A 27,891-nucleotide genomic window follows, 5' to 3' on the forward strand; every position below is an offset into this window, starting at 1 on the left:
AAAAAACATGAAGTTTTTTGGTTGCAGGGAAAGTTTTTAAAGAGAAATGAAAGGGGTAAACAAAGTGATTCACTGTGTTAGATGCCAAATAACTCTTACAAATAATGAGTTAAATACTCTTTTAGATTAAAGGCATGGAGAACATAGTAAATGACAACTCCAAACTTTTGAAGAGTTTAAGAGAGTAAATGGGAGGACTCACATTGCAATTGTACATTGTATTAGGACAATTAACAGTGTTAAGAGATAAAACAAAGTTTGAAATATTGATAGGACATGTGTATATAGTGTATAACCTAGATGATAGCCCAATGGCCATTAGGAAACTATTTCAAATAACTTATAAGAGAAATAATGAGAAGCAGAACTATGATGGTGTAGAAGTAGATATTTTTTCTAAGAGATACTAAAGAGGTAGAAAAAAAAAAAGATTTGTTACCAGATTGGATGTAGTGTTGACAGGAATGTAGCCAAACATAACAGACCTCAATCAGAGGAAACAGGGTATCACTTTTGAATAAAACTGTATATGAATACCTTGGGACATACCACGGTAATGTTCAGTTGGTAGTTGCTTTAATTGATTTTTAAAGATTGTTATGATTTATTTGACAGAATTACAGAGAGAGAAGGAGAGATAGAGAGAGATAGTTAATGATAAAATTCTGAATAAATTTGGAATAGAAGAGATGTACCTAATCCTGATAAAGTCTGGATATTACAAGTCTATAGCTAATATATTTAACAATGAAAGGTTAAAAACTTTCTATCTAGGATTGGGAACAAGACATGGATGCTTGCTTTCACCAATTCTGATCAATATAGTATGGTAAATCCTAGCCATATAAATCAGGCAAGAGAAAGAAATAAAAGGCATCTAAAATGAGAAATAATAAAGGACAATGTTCCTGTTTGCAAATGATATGATCTTATCTGTACATAGCCCCAACGACCCAATTAAAAACTGTTAGAACTAAACTGTTAGAACTAAACTGTTAGAACTGTTAGAACTAAAATAAAGTAAGTTGTCGGATGCAAAATCAGCGTACAAAAAATCAGCAATGTTTCTATACAATAAAAAAAATCTGAAAAAAGTCAAGAAAATAATCCAATTTACAATATATAAAAATAAAATATGTAGGGATAAAATCTTAAAATTTACTTGAGAGAGATGAATGTATGGAGGAAGGGAAAGAAGGAGGAAGAGAGAGTGAAAGAGAGCCCTACCATCTGATGGCTTATTCCACAAATACCTGCAGTGGCAGAGAGTGAGTCAGGTCAGAGCCAGGAGCCAAGAACTGAATCCAGGTCTCCCACATGGCAGCAGGAAACCAATTGCTTGATGAATCTCTGATGCCTGTATTAATAGGATGTTGAAGTCAGGAGCTGGAGCTGGGTATCAAAGCCAAGTTCCTGATATGGAATACAGGCTTCTTAACTTCTAGCCTAAACCCCCACCCCAATTAGGAATATATTTAACCCAGTAGGTGAAATATGAAAGCCATCAAACATTGATGAAGGAAATTGATGAAGATACAAATAAATTGAAAAGATACATCATGTTCATGGAATGTTTGAATTAATATTTTTAAAATGCTCCTGTTATCCAAAGTGATCCAGAGATTTGATGCAAACTTTATCAGATGTCAAGGACATTTTTCATAGAAAAAGAAAAGAGCCCTGAATGCCCTGAATTCCCAAATTGATCTTGAGCCAAAAAGAACAAAACTGGAGATTTGACATTATTTGAATTCTAAGTATACTTCAGATGTTCAAGATGGCTGAATAGTGAGAAGCCACACTGACTTCAACCACAGAAAGATATCAGAAAAATAAAGACAGGACCGTGTTCCCAGGGGAATAACTTTTTCTTTGAGACAAATTTTCAGTGGGGAATGGATAGAACAGAAAAGAGATTCTATAGAGAAGCAAGGAGAGGACATACATGCAACCACCAGCTGCCTGCCTCCGGTGACTCCTACATATACATGATTAGTGCACAGTTGGGAAGCGCCAACTTCCAGGGAAAGGTGAGAGTAGACTGCCGTGAACCGTGCCACTGGTGGCTTTGACTGTGAGAGAATTTCAGGGTCTCCACTGGCTTTGAGTCTAGCTTGGGGAGCTGGCAGGGGCTGAGCAACTACTTTGCTCCATGGAGGGACGCCATATTGCTTCCTTCCATTTGCTAAGGTGGAGCTCCAGCCTAATCTGTCCTGACTTGGGGAGCAGCAGGTATTTTGTGTTGGGGAAGGATCAGACATTTCATAGGAAATGGCAAGATCTGAGAACAGTTACGCTAAATAGAATGAATCTGCTATGCTTCTAAAAATGATCTAGGTTACAGATGTGGTCTTATGTGCTAAAAAAGAATAATGCATTGTGTTGTGGAGAACAGACATTCTGCATCCTCTACTGTGGGAGTCCTGGGCATAGGCCATGAGGATGAGAGAGGGGCAGGTTGTGGTTGGGTACCTATTCACCTGCCTAGTCTAACTGAGAAACTCAAGAGATCCCTGTGTTGTACCCGAGTGAGTACAAAGGAGCACCACACACTGATAAAATCTGATGGTCCTTTATTGCTGGCGGTGGAGAGTGGGCTCATGCCCTTAAGAACTCTTGACCCCGAAGCCCAAAGCAACAGGGTTTATAAAGGTAAAAACCACAGAACTGGGAGGGGAATACATGGTTACAGGGGTCAAGCTGACTTAAAGCTATGTGAAACTAGTAGACATTATAATCTTAACAATACCAGTTACAATCTTAACAATTCAAATTATAATCTTGACATTAATCCAGGCATTGGCTTAAATCATATGTAGGACATAGACAAGTTACAGTTTTATCATTAACCCAGGTGCAGCCTGTCTACTTCCAAGCTTGAGCAATCATACTGGGGGTTTCTATGCTCTGCTAAGTGTGATGCAAGTTGCCAGGTGTGATGTAGTGGATGGGTATTATCCGAGTGTTTTAGATCATAGTTTCAGACCAGAGTTTCACAGTCGGGGGAAAGGGTGTGCTTTCTAAAGATGGAATCTCAGGTGCTCCAAAATGGAGTCCCTACTGTCAAGGTGTTACTTCACCTGCATGCTGGGTACAGATATTGCAGAGATCTTGGGGGAATGCAGTACATAGTGATTCAGTGCTCTGTATGATGCACATGCCTGGGTCAGTGGGGCAAACAGGAACCATGAGCTCACTGTAGGCTGTGAATCAGCTGGTTCAGCTTAGCATACTAGCCAGCTTCAAAAGCCCCTCCCCCTACTGAGTAACTAGAAGTGTTCCATTACAGAGAACTTGCTTGTTACTCTGGACTTTTTACCTGCCCTGTAAACAGTGGCCAGCTCTCCCTAGCCCCTCTCAGAACATCCTCCCAGAACTCCAGTGTAAGCCTCAGGCACTCCACTGAGCCATAATGGCACATTCCCAACAATAAAGCCTTCAGTCAAAAAAAGAAAAAGAAAGAAATCTATCCTCCAGATGAAATAATAGCAAATGATTCCCTGGGTGCATAAAGATCAACACAGAAACACAAGAAACAAAACCGAGAAAGACAATATGATTCCCCTAAAGGAACACAATAATGCATTCATACAGGACTGTCAGGAAGAGGAGAATGATGTGTACTGACCTTGAATCAATAATAGTCTACCAACAAAGAAAAGCCCAGGACCAGATGTCTTCACTGCTAAATATTACCAGAATTGTAAGGAATAACTAATATTGATTCTTCAACTATTCAAAACAATTGAAATTGAGGGAATCCTTCCAAATTAATTATAAGGCCAGCAGTACCTTGTTTCCCAAATCAGAGAAAGATACAGCAAAAAAGGCAAATATCCCTGATGAACATAGATGCAAACATTCTCAACAGAATACTAGTAAACTGAATCTAAGAGCACACCAGAAAGATCAGCCACCCTGCCCAAGTGGGATTTATCCCAGGGACGCAGGGATGGTTCAAAATCCGCAAATCAATAAAACTGATACATGACATCAACAAAATGATGGATAAAAACCATATCATTATCTCAATAGATATACAGAAAAATTTGTTAAAATACAACATCCCTAGGGCCGGCACTATGGCCTAGCGGGTAAAGCTGCTGCCTGCAGTTGCCAGCATCCCATACAGGTGCTGGTTTGAGTCCGGCTGCTCCACTTCTGATCCAGCTCTCTGCTATGGCCTAGATAAGCAGTGGAAGATGGCCCAAGTCCTTGAGCCCCTGCACCCACATGGGAGACCCCGAAGAAGCTGCTGGCTCCTGACTTTGGATTGGCACAGCTTCAGCTGTTGCAGCCAATTGGGGAGTGAACTAGTGGATGGAAGACCTATCTCTCTCTGCCTTTCCTTCTCTCTCTCTATAACTCTTTCAAATAAATAAATAAATCTTTAAAAATTACAACATCCCTTGTCAATGATTGTGTAAGGAATAGACGCAAGACACTGAGAAGAGAGGGAGTAAATTGGGTGATTTGTGGTATTTTATAGGAAATGGCAAGATGTGAGAACAGTTACACTAAATAGAATGAATCTGCTATGTTTCTAAAAATGCTCTAGGTTACAGATGTGGTCTTATGTGCTAATAAAGAATAATGCATTTGATCTAATTTTTAATTTTTTTTTTTTGATGGAGTGCACAGTGAGAGAGAGAGACAGAGAGAAAGGTCTTCCTTTGCCATTGGTTCACCCTCCAATGGCCGCTGTGGCCGGCGCGCTGGGGCCGGCGCGCTGCGGCCTGCGCACCGCGCTGATCTGAAGGCAGGAGCCAGGTGCTTCTTCTGGTCTCCCATGCGGGTGCAGGGCCCAAGGACTTGGGCCATCCTCCACTGCACTCCCTGGCCACAGCAGAGAGCTGGCCTGGAAGAGGGGCAGCCGGGACAGAATCCGGCACTCTGACCGGGACTAGAACCCGGTGTGCTGGCGCCGCAAGGCAGAGGATTAGCCTGTTGAGCCGCGGCGCCAGCCCATTTGATCTAATTTTAAATGGAATATTGGCATGTAAGAAATTATGTCAAAGAATATGTTTATAATTTCATATTTTGCCCAGCGCTGTGGGTCAGTTGTTTAATCCTCCGCCTGCAGCGCCGGCATCCTATATGGGCCCCCGGTTCTAGTCCCAGTTGCTCCTCTTCCAATCCAGCTCTCTGCTGTGGCCTGGAAGGGCAGTGGAGGATGGCCCAAGTGCTTGGGCCTCTGCACCCGCATGGGAGACCAGGAGGAAGCACCTGGTTCCTGGCTTCGTATCGGCATAGCTCCAGCCGCCATGGCCATTTGGGGAGTGAACCAACAGAAGGAAGACCTTTCTCTCTGTATTTCTCTCTCTCATTGTCTATAACTCTACCTGTCAAATAAATAAAAAAATAATTTCATAATTTAACTGTCAACTGTAATTTGACATCTTCCACATCTTCTACTCCCTTTCTGAAGCTCAAGTTCATCTCTAGTATTAACCATAGTCATAATATTTTCTTCAGTTTTTCGTATCCAGTTGACTACAAATGCCTTTGTGTATACCATTCTTGCTCTTATTTTCTAAACTGAATCAGACAGTGGGTCCTGCAGAATTTTCTGGTTTCCATCCCTTCCTCTCCATTCCTGGTGAAACCTAGCTCAGACACTTTCCACTGAACAGCTTTGTGGTTATTCTTCCTGACTTTGTTTATTACCTTTATTTATTACCTTTCAAATGCAGTCTGCATACTGTCCCAAGATAAATCCTCTACAACATTTTTTTAAACTACACTATAAAACTTGCTACCACTTGGAGGGTTTCTTATTTCTATTACATCTAATGCCCCACACATAGTAGTCTCTGGAGCTGAGTGATGTAACACACTTGACTTTGAGTAAGGAAATAAAGGACAAGTTTATCCAGTTGGTACCAACTTGAAAGGAATTGAACAGACATCCAAATTCATCTCAGTAAGCTGGAGTATAAATTATCAATACGAAGCCGGCGCCGCGGCTCACTAGGCTAATCCTCCGCCTTGCGGCGCTGGCACACTGGGTTCTAGTCCCGGTCAGGGATTCTGTCCCGGTTGCCCCTCTTCCAGGCCAGCTCTCTGCTGTGGCCAGGGAGTGCAGTGGAGGATGGCCCAAGTGCTTGGGCCCTGCACCTCATGGGAGACCAGGATAAGTACCTGGCTCCTGCCATTGGATCAGCGCGGTGCACTGGCCGCAGCGCGCCGGCCCCAGCGCGCCGGCCGCGGCGGCCATTGGAGGGTGAACCAATGGCAAAGGAAGACCTTTCTCTCTGTCTCTCTCACTGTCCACTCTGCCTGTCAAAAAAAAAAAAAAAAAAGAAAAGAAAAGAAAAATTATCAATATGACACAGCTTAGATTCAAATGTAAAGTTTAGAAAAAAGGCATTTTCCCCTTTAACATTCTAAACACTATGCTTCCATTATAAGATTTGAATGCTTTCTGTTTACAGAATTAAAGTAGTATTAGCAAGCAATACCAAAAAGACAAGTACCATATGTTTCCTCTGATCTGTGGTAACTGAGTACCTTAAAGGTAATCTATAGGAGTAAAATTGACACTTTGTGGAGTGATGATTTTGAATAGCCCTTGTCTTGACTGTTGAGGAACAATGAGTTTTGTTTGTTTGTTTTTGTTTTTTCTTCATACTATTTGTTGAGCTCTCTACTTAGTGCAGAGTTAATCTTATGAGTATAAAGTTAACTGAAAATAGATCTTTTTAAAAAGAATGGGGATGGGAGAGGGAAAAGGAAGAAGCATTGGGAGTATGGGCAGGAAGGAGATAGGGTGGAAAGAATCACTGTGTTTCTAAATTTGTATATATGAGATGCATGAAGTTTGTATTCCTTAAATAAAATTTAAAATGAATAAATAAATGTATTAAAAACTTAAAAATAATCTTTAATGTGATATATAATACTACATTTATTTTATGCCACTTCATAATAGATATCTTTCCCAATTTGCTGCATAAGAGGGGATCAATATTTAAGTATTCAAAACTCACTGGAGGATGTGCTGAGCATAGCTTGCTCTTTTTCCCTCTAGTTAGATTGTTTAAAGGCTCAGGTTAAGTTACTTTTACATTTTAAAGTGCATTAACTTCCTAAAATTTCTGCCCTTAAATGCTACACTAATTTAATATTTGTCCTATATCCTTTTAAAATCTAATTTATAGGCCAGCGCCGCGGGTCACTAGCCTAATCCTCCGCCTTGCGGCACCAGCACACCGGGTTCTAGTCCCGGTCAGGGCGCTGGATTCTGTCCCGGTTGCCCCTCTTCCAGGCCAGCTCTCTGCTGTGGCCAGGGAGTGCAGTGGAGGATGGCCCAAGTGTTTGGGCCCTGCACCCGCATGGGAGACCAGGATAAGTACCTGGCTCCTGCCATCGGATCAACGCAGTGCTCAGGCTGCAGCGTGCCGGCTGCGGCGGCCATTGGAGGGTGAACCAATGGCAAAGGAAGGCCTTTCTCTCTGTCTCTCTCACTCACTGTCCACTCTGCCTGTCAAAAAAAATTAATTTAGACAGAAATCTGAATTGACCTTTATTATATTTTCTCTACTTTTAAACTGCAGTCATCTATTAGCAATTTTCAGACTCATGAATGGGAAATTTTTCTATACTAAAATAATATTTTTTTAATTTAGATATTTCAGTGAGAAATATAATAATCTTGTCAATTTCAGGAGGTGTAGCATTAGTCATTTGTGACTTACATCAGGAGGAAAGGTTGGAGCCAGTTTTAGTTAGGTACATGAAAAATGTACCTTCACCTTCACACAACTCAGAAATGGCTAAAGCAATTTGGTTCAAACTCTCAAACAAGTTCACCTTTAATACAAACTAAAGTTTGAAAATCTCATCCAAAATGGAATTGCACCCAGAGAAAATTATGAGTAAGACTTGAAAAGCAGATATAAGTTATAAAATAATTCTTTTTTAAACTTAACATAAGCTATTTTTCTTGTAAAAAGTTTTTTATACTTATTATAAGAGAAATTAGTAACTAGTTTTAAATTTGAAGCTTCTAATAGTTACAAATTTATTTTAAGAAAAATTAGTGGAAAAATTACTTTTAGTTGAATTATTAACATTGGTAATCAAAGTAAAATCGGTACATAATATGTGATACTGTAATTTCTATAGTATTCATTAGCATATTTTGGGATAAGATTATCTGGAGGTCTACACACTACCCAATGTATATATATTTAAGGGGCTATATTTAAGGCATTTATGGATTAATGATTACCTGCAGCCCTTGGACCAACTGACAACCATCTGGGGAGTGAACCACTGGATGGAAAAATTGTCTCTCCCTCTCGCTCTGTAACTCTGACTTTCAAAATAAATAAAAAAATCTTTAAAATAAATATTATAAAAACTCATTTATCTGTACCCTTATGTGCATTTCTTGGTATACATGCTGAATTTTAACAAGATGTCAAAAACCAAAGTATACTACGAAGATACCTCTTTATATGGAAATAAATGAAGCCACAAAAGTGAAAAAAGTAAATCTGTTGAGGTGGGGGTGAATGTTAAAGTGTTAAGGGTTAAGAGTAAAACAACCTATAATTGAATGCCATGAAAACGTTTAAGGATGAAGGGAATGTCTTGAAGTTTCAATGCACATGCTAAAATGAAAATGAGTTTTACACAATACTCTTTCACATCATTATAAAAGTAATACATTTGCATAGTTATAGGATTTACATTGAAAGATGAGAAAACTGTCCATCCTTCATCCAGTTCATATCTATACATTTTAAAATACCACATAATTATTTTCATAAAAAAGTAACATTAAAGCAGTTAAAGTATTTTTGTCCTTGTGTTTCAGACTTATTTTCTTTAAAGAGTCTATTAAATCAGGAAAATTACTTTATTTCAGTAAATGTGTGTTTCTTTGTATAAAATTCAAATATATTTCAAAAGAAGATCCTCCTTTTATTCAAGGGTTCCAAAATATTTTCTTCAAAGGTTTGGAGAGTTAATATTTCAGGCTTTGAAAGCCATATGGCCTGTGTCAAAATGACTTAAGTCTGTACTATGAGGGCAGTTATTGTCAATGTGTAAATGAATGGATATGGCTTTGTCCCAATGAAACTCCTTTTAGAAACATAGAATGGGTCAGAGTTGACCTGAGGTTATCAATTTACTAATTGCTGCTATTTATATGTTTCAGGAAAAATAATGTGTAAAATTCTCTTTCTTACAATTAGATATTTTTTGGCAGATAATTTTATGGTTTATTTGTATAATCAAAAATCTGTGAGTACTCATTCTACAGATATTAAGGTAAGATTTATGTTATGTTTTTATAAACTTTAAAAAAATTTTAAATCATGAATAAATGCTTTTCTAGTATATAAACTCTCAAGATTCACAGGGGGATATATTTAAGGTATTTATGGATTAATGATTAGGTTGGGTGCCAGGTTCTAGTCCCAGTTGCTCCTCTTCCAGTCCAGCACCTTCTGCTGTGGTCTGGGAGGGCAGTGGAGGATGGCCCAAGTGCTTGAGCCCCTGCGCCCACATGGGAGACCAGGAGCAAGCACCTGGCTCCTGGCTTCGGATCGGCGTAGCTCTGGCTGTGGTGGCCATTTGGGGAGTGAACCAATGGAAGGAAGACCTTTCCGTCTCCCTCTCTCACTGTCTGTAACTAACTCTACCTGTGAAATAAACAGATAAAAAAATCTTTAAAACAAAACAAAACAAAATCATAATCCAAAAGAATAGTTAGGGTTGTGGAAAGTGTCCAAAATGTGGCGATTTTTTTCTTCTCAATGCCACTTTGCTCATACTGTTGTAAACCAGGTAGCTTGTGAGAAATATTCAGAAAGTTCAATCAAGTATAGAAGCAGGAAATCACTAGAAAGTTTTGTCAGTTCCTAAGTAACCACTTTCTTTCTTCCCTAGCCTCACTGTTACTATCAAGGATATATTGAAGGATATCCAAATTCCATTGTCACACTCAGCACGTGCTCTGGACTCAGGTTATTTTTTTTTTCCTATTCTGGATTACAGAAAAGCAGAGTTATATTTGTCTATAGAAAATTTATTGTTTATATTAAGTGTGAACCTGAAGGAGGATTCTTATGCTGAGGTTTTTCAACAGCATCCTCCTCTTAACATGTTTCCACTTTCATTATTTCTTCTCAGTTTCCTCACTGACCAGAGACATTTCTAACTTCCTGAAAGGTTAGATTCACAACTTTCCTTGCACGTTTGCTTGTTTATTTTTCTTAAGTACAGAAATGGCAGTTGGAGGGGCTTGACAACCGTAAGAGAAGCTAAATTCAGGATATTTTATCTCAGCAAAGAGTATTTTTGATATATAGTAGTGTTTGGATATATCAGAAAAAACATATAATGTTTTCTTTTTCAAGGAAGCCATTTTCAAAGTGAAGAGGCAGGTTATATAAAAACAAATAGTTATATTGCTCATGTTTTTTCTAGTACCACCATCATGAATTCTCCACAAATTGTTGGGTTTCCTTCTTAGTGCTCTGAGAGTTTTTCTATTCTGTCAGGAAATTATCTACCTTCATTTTATAGCTCAGGAAACGTGTTTAAGTTTTTACAAAAATTTTAATGATATAAAGAGAACAAATTTCATGTATTTCATAGGTACAATTCTAAGACGATAACCATATTTGCCTCCCTCCTTCACTCCCTCCCTCAACCCTCCTCTTTCCTTCCTTTATTGTTTTTATTTTTTGCAAAAACATAATTTCAATCCACTCTGTAATCACAGGCTTAATACACCACTAACCATAATATTCAACAGGTAAAAAGTCGAAAGACCACAGTTCCACAGTAGTATGAACAGGAACCTTGGTATTCTATAGTGCTTTTTACTTGGATCTCTGAAATTTGGAGCTGAAATTTGTTTTTTTGGGAGTAGTGATTTGAATTGTTATCCATATTCAGGAAAGGAAAATTATATGAATTGTTTATTCATTGGAATCTTTCTTTTAATCAAGACCATGTATCTAACAAAATTGTCATTTAATAATTATTGCTAAATTTAATTTTTATTAATATGATTTTTCATGCTATATGCATTGTTACTCAAAATTTTAAATTATTGCAAACCAAAGAAATTCATCAAGAATTCCTTTTAATATAGCTTTAGTTAAGTCATTGACTTGGAAAATAGGAATTACTTGATCACTGTAATGTGCATCTGACAATTGACTAAATAATTTGTTGTAATCTAATAATCAATTTGGTAATTTTTGCTGCTTTTATAACTATGAAAAGGTGAAGTGGAAAGTTGGTTTTGTGGATTGGGGAAATATTTTTTCACTTGGAGTCATCTCTAGAAGAGTTTGGGTCAAAATACTGGACTCAGAATATTCTATATATTATTTTTTCTTTTCTATTTTGTCAGAATTTCGTAATATTGATTCAATTAAAAGCACACAAAATTTTTTATTTAATTTTACAGAGGAGTACTGCAATTTGAAAATGTTTCTTATGGAATTGAGCCTCTGGAATCTACAGTTCAATTTCAGCATCTTCTATATAAATTAGGAAATAGAAATAAGGAATTTTCAAGTTTCAACAATGATACTAAAATCATAGAAAAACACTCAAAGGACTACATCATTTATATAGGTGAAAAAGTGAGTTGGGTATACCTTATTACTACTTTCAAAGCAGTTATTGGTTGTGTTTATTTAAATTAATAGGCTATTGTATGGCTATAGGAAATGTCGTTTCCTTGTGAACATCTAATCTTTTCTCAACCCAACTATTTCCTTGAATCCAGACATCAACCTTTTCTCCTTGCAACAATCTATCACTTTCTGCTTATGAGCAGCTTTATTTTGGTTCTTATTTTGTTTGTTAACATTATCATTTTCTAAAAATTAAGTAATTTTTAAACAAAAAATTCCAAGTTCTTGCTGTTGTCTCAAAATTACTGGAAGTTATTCAATAGAGCCAATATTTATAGAGCTTGATTCATGACCAAAGAGTCAGCATTAACTAAATTATAAGTATAATTAAAGTATCATAAACAGGGTTGCCTGATATGGCCATGTGTATTGTTCAACATGCTGCCTGCATTACAGCATGTGATAGTCCTCATCAACGCATTGTAAAGGGATAAAACTGAATACCAAGAAATAATGGCATACATTTACATAGATTATACAAGAATATGTGGCAATATTAGTTGTTCCTAGTACATGTCCTGTCCATCTTCTGTCAATTAAAAAAAAAAAACCCTCAGAATTTAGCTGGGCATATGTCTCCTTTATTTCCAGTTGAGGTCTTGAGACAAAGTTACAGCTGTTGATGACATATATAGTTAAAGCTGATGATAACATGTGAGCAGACATACTGTGTTTCTCTGGACTGAATTCTAAAGGGAAAGGTCTTATCCTCCATGCCAGTTCCCTTTCCTGCTGTCTGGAGTGTAGGAAATGCCCTGGTCATTATGGATCAGGATGGTACCACATGGATAGGAAGGTAGAATGCACTTTGCTCTTGAAAAATTTACATAGTGGAACACTCTGAACTTTTAGGTATGAGAGAAGTAAACTCTAATCTTGTTTAATTCATCATTAATTTCTGGCTCTGTTATAGCTACTAATTATATATCCTAGGTAATACAGGACCTAATGGACTATGAAATGTGTATGTAACACCTAAATATTCAGTACTACTACAGATATGTGTATAATTTATAATACATTTTTGTTAAATACTAGCAATTTTGTTTCCCTTGTAAGAGTTTAGGAATGTAAGTACAAGGCTTAGATGACCTGGCATAGTGAACAGTACTGGTGCTCTGCCCAGATGTTCTCAGGTTTCTTTATACTGTATTTTTGTGGGGGTAGGGTGGGATGGTAGAAGACACTGTCTTTGTTTTGTGCTTTTGCTTTTAACAGTTGGCACTTGTGGCACTTTTTTGATTTGTAGTCCTTCAGCTACTGAAACTTCTAGAGATCTGCATTTCCCTATGGTGTTCCTCAACTAGTGCATCAGTGATTTTAAGGGAAAGGAACTCAGCTCCCTTGTCACTCACAGGTCAGAACAACCTGCTCCAGAGTTTATTTCTGGGACTTTGCCTGTGAGCACACTCTCATGTGGCTTCCCTTACTCTTAATCCTTCTTCTACTGGTGTCTGGGAGGGGAACTTCCTTAATGAATAATTTATGCAGGAATTCTGTCCTAGATAGATTGGTCTTTGAAGAGTGACACAGTTCTTTTTAAAGGTTTATATATATATATCTGCTTTATAACGGAATGCTTTCTCATTTGAGCACCTGTCTTCCAAACTGAATTTGTGTTGTTTTAAAAGTGACACGACCCGCAAAACAAGTTAGGAAGCTCTGGGTGCTCAGGGACATCACTTTATCTGGATGAGTGTTGGAGGAAAGAAAAATGACAGACTGAGAAAAGTAGAAAGTTCCCCTTAGATTTACTTGGTTGATGATTATTATTGTAGCTTCCTCCCTTCCCCTCCCCTCTCCTCCTCACCCCTTCCTTCTCCTCCCCTCCTCTCCTCTCCCCTCCCCTCCCCTCTTCACTTCTCCTCTCTGCTTCTCTTCCCTTCACTCCCCTTCCCTCCCATCCCCTCCAGCCTCTCAGGGATGTTGCTTCTTAATGCACAAAGCTTTGCAGATAAATTACTTCCAAACCAATCTAGGTTGCCTTGTGTAGCTTGGTCCATTGAATAACTGTCAATGGTGAACTGGTGAGAAAAACCAAGAAAGAAAATGGAGAGCAGGACTGAATAAATAAATTCTTATAAAAAAGAATAAATTGAAAAAATGGAACAGAAGTAATGGATATAAAAGGACACTTTCTTAATTTGAGACAAAAATTTTTAAACTTCAGATGTTCTCTGGGACAGAATCAGTAAATGAAGTGATACTAACAGTCAAACAACTTTTGACCTAAGGTCTGGACTTTGAGTTTAAATAGTGTGTTAAAAAAAAACCCAGATTAGTTAGTGTGCTGTACATTGAGATTTAATGCTGTAACTAGTACTCAAACAGTATTTTTCACTTTATGTTTCTGTGTGGGAGCAAACTGTTGAAATCTTTACTTAATGTATGCTAAACTGATCTTCTGTATATAAAGAGTTCTAAAGGAATTTGAAAATTAGCTTTGCTGGGTAATTTTGCTTTTTAACATTCATCAAAAGATAGGTTAAGGGGTAGGATGATTAATGAGTGCTAAGTTACCGCTATGTAGGAGTAAGAAGCTTGGTAGTCTTGCACAATAGGATAACTAGTTAATGTGCTGTACATTTCTATATGAAAAGAAACTAGAAGATAAAGTTTTGGATAGTTTAACTATAAAGAAATTTAAGTGTGTTCGAAATGCCCTTAATGGACAATATGCAATGTATACATGTATGGAAACATCACATGTACCCCAAAAGTAGGCACAATTTTTATATGTTGTTTAGATTCTTTAATTAAAAAGATAGTTATGAAGGCTCTATTGTGTTATAGATAAAAATATTGTCACCCAGGAGCTTTATTCTGTTGTCATTTAAAAGTGAAAATGTCAGAAATATCTCAAAAATAGATGATTTCAGAAGCTGAATTCTCATTAATTCACTTGAAATCTATTAAATTAAGAATTCCTTAAAAGCAGACATTAAATTAGTTTGTTTTAGTGAAGCATTATTGAGAAAAATAAACATGTTTCAATTTCTAGTCTTTTCCTTCCTCCTCAGTTATAGAGACATATGACCTGCTGACGGTGCTCAGGAAACTTTCTTTCATGAGAAAAAAAATTGATCAGTAGAATTTTAATTCTTAACCAAATACTAGATATTCAGGCTCCATCCAAAATGGGAAGTAAGAACTGTATCAAATTTTACTAACAGTTTGTGGGATCACCAAGATGATTGAAAAGCATTATTGCCAAAGTGCCATATGCACAGTACCTCAGGTTCTACATATTTTACTTATTTATTTAAAAATATATATTTTCTTAATTAAAATTTTTAATCTCTTCTTTTTACTATGCTTTACTTTTATTTAAAAAATTTTAATATAAAGAGAACATATTTCAGGTTCACTTTTAAGAAGATAACCATACTTGCCTCCCTCCCTCAACCCCCCTTCTTCATTCCTTTCTTCTTTTTTTACTTTTACAAAAACATAATTTCAGTTTACTTTATAATGACAAGATAAATGCCCCACTAACCATAATATTCCACAAGTGAAAAATAAAAAGACCACTGTTCCACAGAAGTATAGACATAGGCTAAAAATTATAATAAACCATAGGATATCCATTTTATTTTTATATTTTTTGTATTCTGTATAAATTACCACATATCAGAGAAAACATACAATATTTGTCTTTTGGGGATTGGCTTATTTCACTTTTTTAATTAATTTATTTATTTATTTTTTTGACAGGCAGAGTGGACAGTGAGATAGAGAGAGAGAGACAGAGAGAAAGGTCTTCCTTTTTGCTGTTGGTTCACCCTCCAATGGCCGCCGCGGCCGATGCGCTGCAGCTGGTGCATCGTGCTGATCCGAAGGCAGGAGCCAGGTGCTTCTTCTGGTCTCCCATGGGGTGCAGGACTCTAGCACTTGGGCCATCCTCCACTGCACTCCCGGGCCATAGCAGAGAGCTGGCCTGGAAAAGGGGCAACCGGGACAGAATCCGGCACCCCGACTGGGACTAGAACCCGGTGTGCCGGCGCCGCAAGGCGGAGGATTAGCCTATTGAGCCATGGCGCTGGCCCTTATTTCACTATTATGCTTAGTAAAGTAAATATATATATATATATATATACATATATATATGTTGTGTGTGTGTGTGTGACTTTTAAATACCAATACTTTTAATATGTATGTCTATAATTGGGAAATAGGCAATTGAACCAACTTTCATGCTAAAGACACACAAAACTATGTTAAAAATCTTAAAATCCTCAAGTGTATTTTAATATGTGAGAAATTTCTGGGATAATACCTGGGGAAAGTGTGATAACAGAGAGGTAAGCACATGCTTCTATAGCTGCCTTCAACCTAATGTTATTTTATTTAATCCTGATAAACAGTTGTTTATTTGAACTTCATCTTTGGTGGCCTTATGAGAGAATGAAAATTAAAAGCCCCAGAGGAGGTAGTTTGATAAACTGCTTCTCACTCTGAGCTAGCTGTGGAAATAAATTTGAAATTAGGATGGTGGGAGTTCACCCACCACAATATTAGAGAAATTCACCAACTTTTCTCCTAAGGTGGTGATACTAAATTTGTGGTTTTTTTTTTTTTTTTTTTTACCCTTGAGGAAATGGAGGTGAATGGGTCATTTATTTCTTATATTGTCAACTGGCCAAATGTGTACAAGCAGGGGTTCTGAGAGGAAGAGTAGCAGTATAGAAAGTGATGCAACTTACAAATTGGCACAAGAGCACTGCCTCTGAGTATTTATTGACTCCATTTACAAAGCCCAGTCCAGACTGAGAGCAAGGAGAAACAGACTCTACTGTCAGTGAGATAGACTGCAGAGGACATGGATATAGGAAGGAGTTAAAAAAATAGTAACCATTTTTTCATTTTTATCACCTAAATAATTTATAAAGTAGTTTAATCAATTTTTGTGTGCCAATGAAATAGATGCTAGATGTTTTGTTCTGTGTTCACAAATTGGGAGCTGCAGATATACTGATGATCTGTTATGACTTTATAACCAGCATTCTTACTACTGCTAGAGTCCATTGCTATAAAACTTAAGGGATATACATTGATATTAATTAGTTATAAAAATAGTCATGTAAATGCTATGGTAATAGCTTTGATAAAGTGTTCAGAATTCATAAATGATGAAATATTTCAAGTTTTATATGCTGCTTTTTTCTAGCCAATACTGCCTGTTCCAGATGTATTTCCTCTTTATCTAGAAATGTACATTGTGGTGGACAAAGCTTTGGTATGTGTTTTGCTTTTTCTTTGATTTTAAATATTTGGTAAAAATATACAATTATCCATACATTAAGAGCAACTAAAAATTATGATCTTTTGAATGGGTTGTCATAGGAAAAACATTGTAAAACTGTTAAACTGTTAGCTGAAAAACCAGATAGAGTTACACTAATGCTGTCAACAGTCCTGCAGAATGAAGTGGTTTTTTTCTGGCCTTTCACATTTTTAGGACTTCTTCAGATATGATTCCAACTGCTTTTAATGGCACTATGTGGACAAAATGTAAATTTTTAAGCTTTTTAGTCCTATTATGGGGAAGTCATGAAGAGCAAGCTGTCCGTGTTCTAAGAAATGTTTTGCTGTGTAAAATATTTATTAGAACAAAAGTGATGATAGTACAACTATATATGAGGACAACTTACAATAACGTGTCTAGTGTCTAGCTTTTTAGCAGTGTTTTTTGTTTGTTTGTTTGTTTTTTTTTGTGGTATACCTGTGATAGTTCGTTGTTTACCTGACCTGGAAACCTCTAGATCTTTGATTCCCATAAACAATTGAGGGCCTCTGAAATATTCATTGTCTTTGAGATGATAACTTTGCTTTTTTTTTTTTTTTGACAGGCAGAGTGGACAGTGAGAGAGAGAGACAGAGAGAAAGGTCTTCCTTTTGCTGTTGTTGGTTCACCCTCCAATGGCTGCCGCGGCCGCAGCGCATCGCGATGATCCGAAGCCAAGGGCCAGGTGCTTCTCCTGGTCTCCCATGCGGGTGCAGGGCCCAAGCACTTGGGCCATCCTCCACTGCACTCCCTGGCCATAGCAGAGAGCTGGCCTGGAAGAGGGGCAACCGGGACAGAATCCGGCGCCCCGACCGGGACTAGAACCCGGTGTGCTGGCACTGCAGGCAGAGGGTTAGCCTATTGAGCCGCGGCGCCGGCCGATAACTTAGCTTGTAATCAAAGAGGTTGTGCTTTATTTCTCCTAATAGTTAAAAGATTTCAGATAATGGGGATAAAATATATTTTCCAGGGTTTATCCTGATTATAAGCATTTGATTGTCATACCTGGGGAACATCACAGATAATATCAAAAGGGCTCCTTATCAATTACATTCCAAAGGTTGTAAAGCTTGTCAGGAATCCAGAGTTAAAGTCAGAGATAATAGGAATTTAAAGATGGTTTCTTAAATACTTGGTTCATTACAGGAAAAAAATGACAGAGGGGCCATTTAAGAGACAGTGGAGATAATGAGATATTTAAGAGATAGTTGAGATATGATTACATCTAAAGGGGCTGGTTTGGATTATGAAAATGATTTTGTTTCAGGACTTTGTTATAACTGTTTGAGAGTTGTTTTAAATGATTCTTGTATAATACTTGTATAATACTGTATAATACTTGTATAATACTGGTTAAGCATACTTTCTCTCTATTCTTATGTTTATTTACATAGTAATAAGGCAAACATTGTCCCAGCTATGAATTCTCTGTTACTAGATATTGCCATTTAAAGGGCAAGAATATAAATATGTTCTTAAGTGACTTAATAAAAATGATTCTGCAATTTTATCCTTGTCAGTTCAGTGCCACAGTTGAGGAAAGCATATAGTGCTATAAAAATGTAGTTTAGCAATGGAGATATGAATAGAAACACACAATTGTAGCTTGAGCAACTGTAAGAGCCCACAAGTGGCTATTTTAAAATTCAGGGTTGTCTTGTTATTCAGGTATGATGAGGCCATGAGAGCAGTAAATGTTGCTATTGAGAAGAATGTTGCTATTGCTATTTGGGACTCATATTCTCAAGAGGAGGGAGCAGTGTACATCATACAGGTGGCCACATGGGAAAGGACTGGTGTTAGGAGACAGAGAGAAAGCCAGAGGGGAATGTGGACAGGAGACTTTATTGTGATTTCCTTTGCAGGGTTGGGTAGGCAGGTGTGGGAGGATTGGCTAGTTTGAATAATTCAGCTGAGCCCTGGGATGAAGGGGCTGTTCATTGTTGTCTAGTACCTGCCTCTGGGGTGAGCAGTGCAAGGTAATAGTGGCCCTCAGTGTAAAACCTTAGAGAGGAGGTGATTGGATCAAGGCTTTGGATTAATTGGCTTGTATTTGAAAGGGACACTTGAAGGTAAGCCATTTACTATCTCTTGGAATTTGCTATCTCTAAGAAGTGTGACCAGTAAAGCCCCAAGATGTCAAAGCATAGGAAATACAAAAACTAAGAGCAATGGTCAGTATTGTGGGTTACATGATGAATACAGGAAATGAGTAATGGGTGTAGTTTGGGACCAGGGATGACTGCAAAACTTTGCTTTGCAAGTGTGAGCGAAGGTTCTTTTCAGGAAACTGCAAGTTCAGCTTGTTTAATATACATGGTTAATAGAGGGACACAGACATAGATGAAGAATTAATATGATATTTGGGTTTATCCTAAAGGCAATGGAGAGCCATTGAAATTTTTAAAACAGGGGTATGGCACACTTATGGTTTAATTTTAAAATAATCATTTTGGTAATTGTATAGTGGCTGGATTGCTGGTAAGAAAATGGGAGAAGTGAGCATGTAAGATATTATTCTAGTAATCAAGGTGAAAACCTCAAATAAATTATTTTTTTAGCACTAGAAATAAAGGAACAACTTTAAAAGTTACTGATGAGATTAAAGTTGAGGGACCTATAATTTTATTTGATTAATCATTTACTTAACAAATTTACTGAATAACATCTAGATACCATTTGCTTTTCTAGTTATTAGGGAAATGGCAGTGCACAAAATAGAAAAACCACCTCTGTTTTCATGGAGCATGTATTAAAATAAGCGTGAGATGTAGGAGAGGATAAGACTATTCACTGAAGTAGCAAAAAATTTAAGTAGGACCATTTTCTTAGGGAGGATAATGAGTTTAGTTTTGAATTATTTAAAGATCATATAGGACATTTAAGGCATAGTATAGTAGCAAGTTGATCTATAGACGTGGTATTTGTCATTGTTACAATATGGAGTTTATTCATATTTCAGTAGTTATATATGTACTAATTTGTGCAAGCATATGTGCATGTGTGTAGGGGAGACAGGATTATGTTTCAGTATCACAAAGGTAGTCTTGTGTAACCACCACCACAATCGGAATACTCAATAGTGCCATCACCACAAGTCTCTCTTACGTTGTCCCTGTAAGTCACAGCCATTCTGCCCCCTCCCACCTTGTCTTCTTAACCTTGGCAACCACTAAGCTGTTCTCTCTTGTAATTTCACCAATATTTCCTAAATATTCATAAGTATAGTGTTTGGTATCATTTTAGGATTTGTTTTACACTCAATATAATTTCTTGAGGATTTTTCAAGTTCTTCTAGATGTCAACAAACATTCTGTTTTATTGCTCAATAGTATCCTATGGTATGAATGCACTAGTTTATTTAACTGTTTAACCACTGGAGGACATATGAGTTGTTTCCAATTTTGGACTATTATGAATAAAGCTGTTATGGACGTTCATAGACACAGGTTTTTGGGTGAGCGTAAGTTTTCATTTCTTTGGGATAAATGCTCAGGAGTGCAATTTCTGGATCATAGAGTAAATTGATTTGTTTTGAAAGAAGTTGCCAAACTAATTTTCAGAGTAGCCATACTAGTTTATGCTCCCAACAGCAATGTATGAGTGATCCAGTTTAATGTCTTATTTTGAATTGTTAAACCCAAAAGCAGCCTCAAACCTCTGACAGTAGATGGAGAGAAAATCTCAAAAATGGCCTGGCGCCATGGCTCACTTGGTTAATCCTCTGCCTGCGGTGCTGGCATCCCATATGGGCGCTGGGTTCTAGTCCCGGTTGCTTCTCTTCCAGGCCAGCTCTCTGCTGTGGCCCTGGAGCGCAGTGGAGGATGGCCCAAGTGCTTGGGACCCTGCACCTGCGTGGGAGACCAGGAAGAAGTGCCTGGCTCCTGGCTTCGTATCATTGCAGCGCTGGCCATAGCAGGCATTTGGGGGGTGAACCAATGGAAGGAAGACCTTTCTCTCACTCTCTGTAACTCTGTCAAATAAATAAATAAAAGATCTTTAAAAAAAAAGAAAATCTCAAAAATGTCATGTAACAAATTGTATTAAAATATGAAATTGATTCTGTTTTTCAGGATGAATACCTGGGCTCTGATAGCACAACAGTAACAAATAAAATCATTGAAGTTTTTGGCCTTGTAAATTCAGTAAGTATTTCCCTTTTCATATCAGACGTATTTTAGTTTAAAATTATAAATTGTACTAACTTGACGTAGTGTTTCTGAATAACAAAATTATGCATATATAATGATTTTACAAAAATATCAAAATAATTTCTTGGTTATTAAAAATAAAAAATTAACTGCACATATTTGTTTTTCTGTTCTTAGATGTTTACCCAATTTAAAGTCACTGTTGTGCTGTCATCATTAGAATTGTGGTCAGATGAAAATAAAATTTCTACCATTGGTGAGGCAGATGAATTATTGCACATATTTTTAAAGTGGAAACATTTTTATCTTACCTTAAGGCCTCATGATGTTGCATATCTATTCATGTAAGCATAATGTTTCAGTACTCCTCAAAGGGAAAAACAGATCTGTGGTAATGAGATAATTACATAGTTTGAAACAGAAAACTGTTATTCATTTATGACTGTGTTTTGATTATTCATTATGTGCTTTATTTTGGCTGCCTGATGACTTTCTAGATGTCAGGCAATATGGAAAGGAACTCACATTTATTTCTATGCTTATCAACTTTGTACACGGAGATTGAGATTTCCAGAGGTTAAGCTTTCTCAGAACTTTCAGACCTAGAGATGTATCTGTGGTTTGAACTCACAGTTTGTTAATTCCAGAGCCCCTACTCTAAACTTGTACACAGAAACGGGGTTTACTTGACATCATTTGTATTTTTATTATGCGTTTTGATAAAAAACTTGCTAATGTGAGTTATAAGTAGTTTGTTCTAGTGAATTTTCTGCATTATTTAAAAATGTTTTATAATGTTATAGCTATATATTTATAATTTTATTCATACTATGCTTTTGCAACAATCAAATTTCTTTCAATAGATCTCTGTATATATCTATAGGTAAACGTAGATATTTATATAGAAATATATATGTATGCATATATATATATATGCTGTTTCTCTGTTGGTATGTCCTTATTTCCTTTTGCATGTATAAGTTAATCTTTCACATCTCTTCCACTAATAAATGTTTTACTTTTTTCATTTTTTCTAGTCTGATGGATATAAAGCAATGTCACTGTCATCTTCACTTGCTATTTTCTGATGAATTGAGCATCTTTTCTTATGCTTCACAGATCATTTGGCTCTGTCCTTCTGTAACTGTCTTTTCATATCTGTGTTAATTTTATTTACTTGGAAAAGAAGAAGGAAGGGAGGAAGGATGGGAGGGAAATAGAGCAAGAGAGAGCGGGCTGTCTTCCAGCCATTAATTGGCTCCCCAAATGCCTGAAGCAGCTGGGGCTGGGCCAGGCCAAAGCCAGGAACCAAGAACTTCATCCACGTTTCCCACTTGGGTGGCAGTGATGCAAAAAATTGGGCTATTATCTGCTTTTTTCCCTGGCGCAGTAGCCTGAAACTGTACCAGAAGCTGTGTAACTTGGATTTGAACCAAAACTCCAATATGGGATGTGGTCTTTGGGGTGGTGGCTTAACCTGCTACACCCACATGCCCATCTCTCTTAATTTTCTAAAAGATTTTATTTATTTATTTGAGAAGTAGACAGTGAGAAGGAGAGACAGAAAGAAAGGTCTTCCTTCCTTTGGTTCACTCCCCAAATGGCCGCAATGGCTGGAGCTGAGCCGATTTGAATCCAGGAGTCAGTAGCCTCCTCCAGGTCTCCCATGCAGGTGCAGGGGTTCAAGGACTTGGGCCATCTTCCACTGCTTTCCCAGGCCATAGCAGAGAGCTGGATCAGAAGTGGAGCAGCCGGGACTAGAACTGGTGCCCATATAGTATGCCGGCATTTCAAGTGGAGGATTAACCTACTGTGCCTTGGCGCCGGCCCCTCATTAATTTTTATATAGTATAAAAAAGAGGTAAAATTTTATTTTCTGACATACGGATAGTCAGTTTTGCCTGGAATTTAACTAGCTGTTTTGTCACAAATTTGTCAGTCCTCATAACCCTCCCCCCCTTTTTTTTAAGATTTTATTTATTTATTTGAGAGGTAGAGTTACAGATAGAGAAGGAGAGACAGAAGAGTCTTCCATATGCTGGTTCACTCCCCAGTTGGCCACAATGGCCAGGAGCTGGATCAATACAAATCCAGGAGCCAGAATCTTCTTCTGGGTCTCCCATGCTGGTGCAAGGCCCAAGCACTTGATTCATCTTCTACTGCTTTTCTAGGCCATAAGCAGAGAGCTGGATCAGAAGAGGAGCAGCTTGGACATGAACTGCAGGTGGAGGCTTAGTCTACTATGCCACAGCACTGGCTTTCATAAGCAGCCTCTTTTTACAGACATTAATATAATTCCATAAACCTGTTTGGGGAGAATGGACATATTTACATTGTTGAGTCTTGCAATCTATAAGCATGTGTGTTTATTATATTGAACATTCTAATTATTGATAGTGATACTTCCTTCTGTTATCCAAAGCCTTATTCAGCTCACTCAGAAAATCTTTACGGTTTTATGCAGAGGTCTTGCATGTTATTTTGATATTTATTTCTAGGCCTTTAATATTTAATGCTAATTTCAATAGAATATTTATGTTCTAATCATATTTTAAAGATACAGAAATATAATTAAATTTGAAGTACTGAATTTCTTTTGTAAATTAGTAATTTTATTTTTTAGAATACTTTTAGTTTTACAGAAAAAAGTAAAAAGTACAGTGTTTCTATATATCACTTTTCCCTGAGCTTCTAAACCCTGCCATTTTTTTCCTAAGGATTTATTTTATTTATTTGAAAGGCAGAGCAGTGGAGAAAGAGGGAGAGACAGAAAGAGAGAGGAATCTTCCATCTGATGGTTTACTCCCCAAATGGCCACAGTGGCCAGGGCTGGGCCAAATCAAAGTCAGGAGCCAGCAGCTTCTTCTGGGTCTCCCATCTGGGAGCAGGGGAACAAGCACTTGGGCCATCTTCTACTGCTTTCCCAGGCCATGGCAGAGAGCTGGATCAGAAGTAGAGCAGCTGGGACTAGAACTGGCGCCCATATGGGATACCTGTACTTCAGGCTAGGGCTTTAACCCTCTGCGCCACAGCGCTCTCCCCAGTTACTGCCATTTTTAATATCGGGTTGATGTGGTAATTTTGTTAAAATTGTTAGACCAATGTTGACACATTAATATTAACTAAAAATTCACAGTTTATACTAGTGTTTACTCTTTGTGTTGTAAAAATTCATTCTTAAAAATCCTAATAATGGGGCCAGCGCTGTGGCTCACTAGTCTAATCCTCCACCTGCAGCACCGGCACTCTGGGTTCTAGTCCCGGTTGCTCCTCTTCCAGTCCAGCTCTCTGCTGTGGCCCGGGGGAGGCAGTAGAGAATAGCCCAAGTGCTTGGGTCCCTGCACCTGCATGGGAGACTGGGAGGAAGCACCTGGTTCCTGGCTTCAGATCAGTGCAGCGCTGGCCATGGTGGCCATTAGGCAGTGAACCAATGGAAGGAAGACCTTTCTCTCTGTCTCTCTCTCACTGTCTATAACTCTCTCTGTCTCTCTCTCACTGTCTCACTGCCTGGCAAAAAAACAAACAAACAAACAAACAAAAAAATCTAATAATGTATCTGTTGAGATTTTCTAATTTTGGAATACACAAACATACCTGAAAATTATGGTAGTTTTATTTCTTTTAATTCCATACTTATGCCACTAATTGCTCTATTGTATTGGCTAAGAGTACTTAAACTCTGATGAATACAAGTTTTGATAGCTGATGTTTCTATATAATTCGCAATTGGAAAGGAATTTTTTTTTTCTTTATTTTAAGATAAAGTATGGGGCAGCACTGTGGCTCAGCGGGTTAAAGCCCTGGCCTGAAGCACTGGCATTCCATATGGACGCCAGTTCTAATTCTGGCTTCTCCTCTTCCGATCCCACTCTCTGCTATAACCTGGGAAAGCAGTAGAAGATGGCCCAAGTCCTTGGGCCCCTGCACCCACATGGGAGACCTGGAAGAAGCTCCAGGCTCCTGGCTTCAGATTGATGCAGCTCTAGCCTTGGCAACTGTCTGGGGAGTGAACCAGCAGATGGAAGACCTCTCTCTTTGTCTCTACCTCTCTCTGTAACTCTGTCTTTGAAATAAATAAAATATCTTAAAAAAGATTAAGTGTGTAGTTTGTGGTAGAGTTTCTATAAAAGCTGTGTATCAGTCCAGGAGGTTTCTATTTTTTTTTTGTTTCATTAATAGAAGTTTTTTTTTTTAATTCTTGTATAAATGTTATCAAATGATTTTTCTTCATCTGCTGAAAAAATTCTAGTATCTACTAGTGCTGCTTGACTTATGGCCTATTTTATTGATATTAGCAAATTACTTTGAAAGTAACAAATTACTTTGGTTTTTAATTGCTTTTTGGAATAAATACCACTGAACTGCATTGTTCTACCTTTTATATGTTGTCAGATTGTCTTATTCTGTCTATCTTTCCCTCTTGGTTTCTCTGCCTTTCAAATAAATACAGTAAATAGTTTTAAAAAATCATTTGTTGGTTGTTTCCATATCTTGAAAATTTTGAATAATTCTTCAATGAACATAGGAATGTAAAACATTTGCTTGACATTCTTACTTGAATCTTGTATGTATACGTACCTGGTGGTGTTATTTTATTTTATTTTTTTTTAACTTTTATTTAATGAATATAAATTTCCAAAGTATAGCTTATGGATTACAATGGCTTCCCCTCCCCATAACTTCCCTCCCACCCGCAACCCAAGCTCTGCCGCACCCTCTCCCCTTTCATTCACATCAAGATTCATTTTCAAATATCTTTATATACAGAAGATCAATTTAGCATATATTAAAAAAGCTTTCAACAGTTTGCACCCACATAGAAACACAAAGTGAACAATACTGTTTGAGTACTAGTTATAGCATTAAATCACAATGTACAGCACATTAAGGACAGAGATCCTACATGAGAAGTAAGTGCACAGTGACTCCTGTTGTTGACTTAACAAACTGACACTCTTGTTTATGGCATCAGTAATCACCCTAGGCTCTTGTCATGAGTTGCCAAGGCTATGGAGGCCTTTTGAGTTCGCCGACTCTGATCATATTTAGACAGGGTCATAGTCAAAGTGAAAGTTCTCTCCTCCCTTCAGAGAATAGTATCTCCTTCTTTGATGACCTGTTCTTTCCACTGGGATCTCACTTGTGGAGATCTCTCATTTAGGTCATTTTTTTTTTGCCAGAGTGTCTTGGCTTTCCATGCCTGAAATACTCTCATGGGCTTTTCAGCTGGATCTGAATGACTTAAGGGCTGATTCTGAGGCCAGAGTTCTGTTTAGGACATCTGCTATTCTATGAGTCTGCTGTGTATCCCATGTTGGATCATTCTCTCCCTTTTTTTATTCTATCAGTTAGTGTTTGCAGACACTAGTCTTGTTTGTGTGATCCCTTTGACTCTTAGACCTATCATTATGGTCAATTGTGAACTGAAATTGATCACTTTGATTAGTGAGATGGCATTGGTACATGCCACCTTGATGTTATTGAATTGGAATCCACTGGCACGTTTCTAACTCTACCATTTGGAGCAAGTCCAATTGAACATGTCTCAAACTGTACATCTCTTCCCTCTCTTATTCCCACTTTTATATTTAACAGGGATCACTTTGCAGTTAAGTTTCAACACTTAAGAATAATTGTGTATTAATTACAGAGTTCAACCAATAGTATTAAGTAGAACAAAAAAATACTAAAAGGGTAAAGTATTAAGTTGTTCATCAACAGTCAGGGCAAGGGCTGATGAAGTCACTGTTTCTCATAGTGTCTGGTGTTATTGCTAGATCTTATGGTAATTCTGTTTTTAATTTTTTGAGAAACCTCCATGTTTTCCAAAATGACTGCACAATTTATGATACCACCATGAACAGCATTCAAAGCTTTCATTTTCTGTACATCCTTTTTAACCTTTATTATCTTTCATCTTTTGATAGTAGCTGCTCTGATAGATTTGAGGTGATATGTTATTCTGATTTTAATTTGTGCTTCTCTGATGATTTGTAATGTTGAGTTTTCATCGTGTAACTTTTGGCTATTTGAGTATCTTTCTTTGTGAAATATCTTTTCATGCCCTTCCCCATGTCTTAAAAAAATATTTTCTTTCTCATTGTTAAGAAGTTTGAGTTCCTTGTATATTTTGGCATTAGTCGCTTATCTGATGTATGATTTGCTAACATTTCCTTCAATATGTGTGTTACCTTTTCATTCTGTTATTTATTTCTTTTACTGTACAGAAGCTTTGTGGTTTGATGAAACCCTGTTTGTGTATTTGTGCTTTCATTGCCTCTGCTTTGATGGTCCTATCCTAGAAATCTCTAAATAAAACAATGTCATGGAATTTTCTCCCTGCTATTTTCTTCTCCTAATTTTAGAGTTTCAGGTCTGTTAAATCATCAATCTATTTTTAGTTGATTTTTACCTAAAGTGTGAGATGAGGGTCCATTTTCACTATAATGTATGTCAATACTTGGATTTCACAATACCATTTGTTGAAGAGATTATCCTTTCCAAGGCCATATCTGAGAGCTGGATCAGAAGTAGAGCTTCCAGGACTTGAACTGGCAGCCATATGGGATGCTGACTTTGCAGGTGGGTACTTTACATGGTATGCCACAGTGCCGGCCCCAGCTGAGAAAACTTGATCTTCACATGCAGATGTATGAAGCAAGACTCCTACCTCACATCTTACACAAAAATCCACTCACCATGCATCAAAGACCTAAATCTACAAGCTGATACCATCATATTATTAAGGAACATTGGGAAAACCCTACAAGTCAATGGCATAATAGGC

At 37.5% G+C, this 27,891-nt stretch overlaps 1 protein-coding gene across 2 annotated transcripts in view; it reads left to right on the top strand.

Moving 5' to 3' along the window:
* LOC103352167 (disintegrin and metalloproteinase domain-containing protein 32) overlaps positions 1 to 27,891 on the top strand; it is a 193,422-nt gene that overhangs the window by 47,489 nt on the left and 118,042 nt on the right. For both annotated transcript variants that reach the window (XM_070068579.1, XM_070068580.1), the window contains exons 3-8: positions 9,207 to 9,282; positions 9,904 to 9,980; positions 11,438 to 11,615; positions 16,837 to 16,905; positions 21,027 to 21,098; positions 21,282 to 21,448. In XM_070068579.1, coding sequence (XP_069924680.1) covers positions 9,207 to 9,282; positions 9,904 to 9,980; positions 11,438 to 11,615; positions 16,837 to 16,905; positions 21,027 to 21,098; positions 21,282 to 21,448 — 639 coding nt within the window. The remainder of the gene's footprint in view (positions 1 to 9,206; positions 9,283 to 9,903; positions 9,981 to 11,437; positions 11,616 to 16,836; positions 16,906 to 21,026; positions 21,099 to 21,281; positions 21,449 to 27,891) is intronic.

This window comes from Oryctolagus cuniculus, chromosome 2 (assembly GCF_964237555.1).
Source record: "Oryctolagus cuniculus chromosome 2, mOryCun1.1, whole genome shotgun sequence".
NCBI classification, from domain to species: domain Eukaryota; kingdom Metazoa; phylum Chordata; class Mammalia; order Lagomorpha; family Leporidae; genus Oryctolagus; species Oryctolagus cuniculus.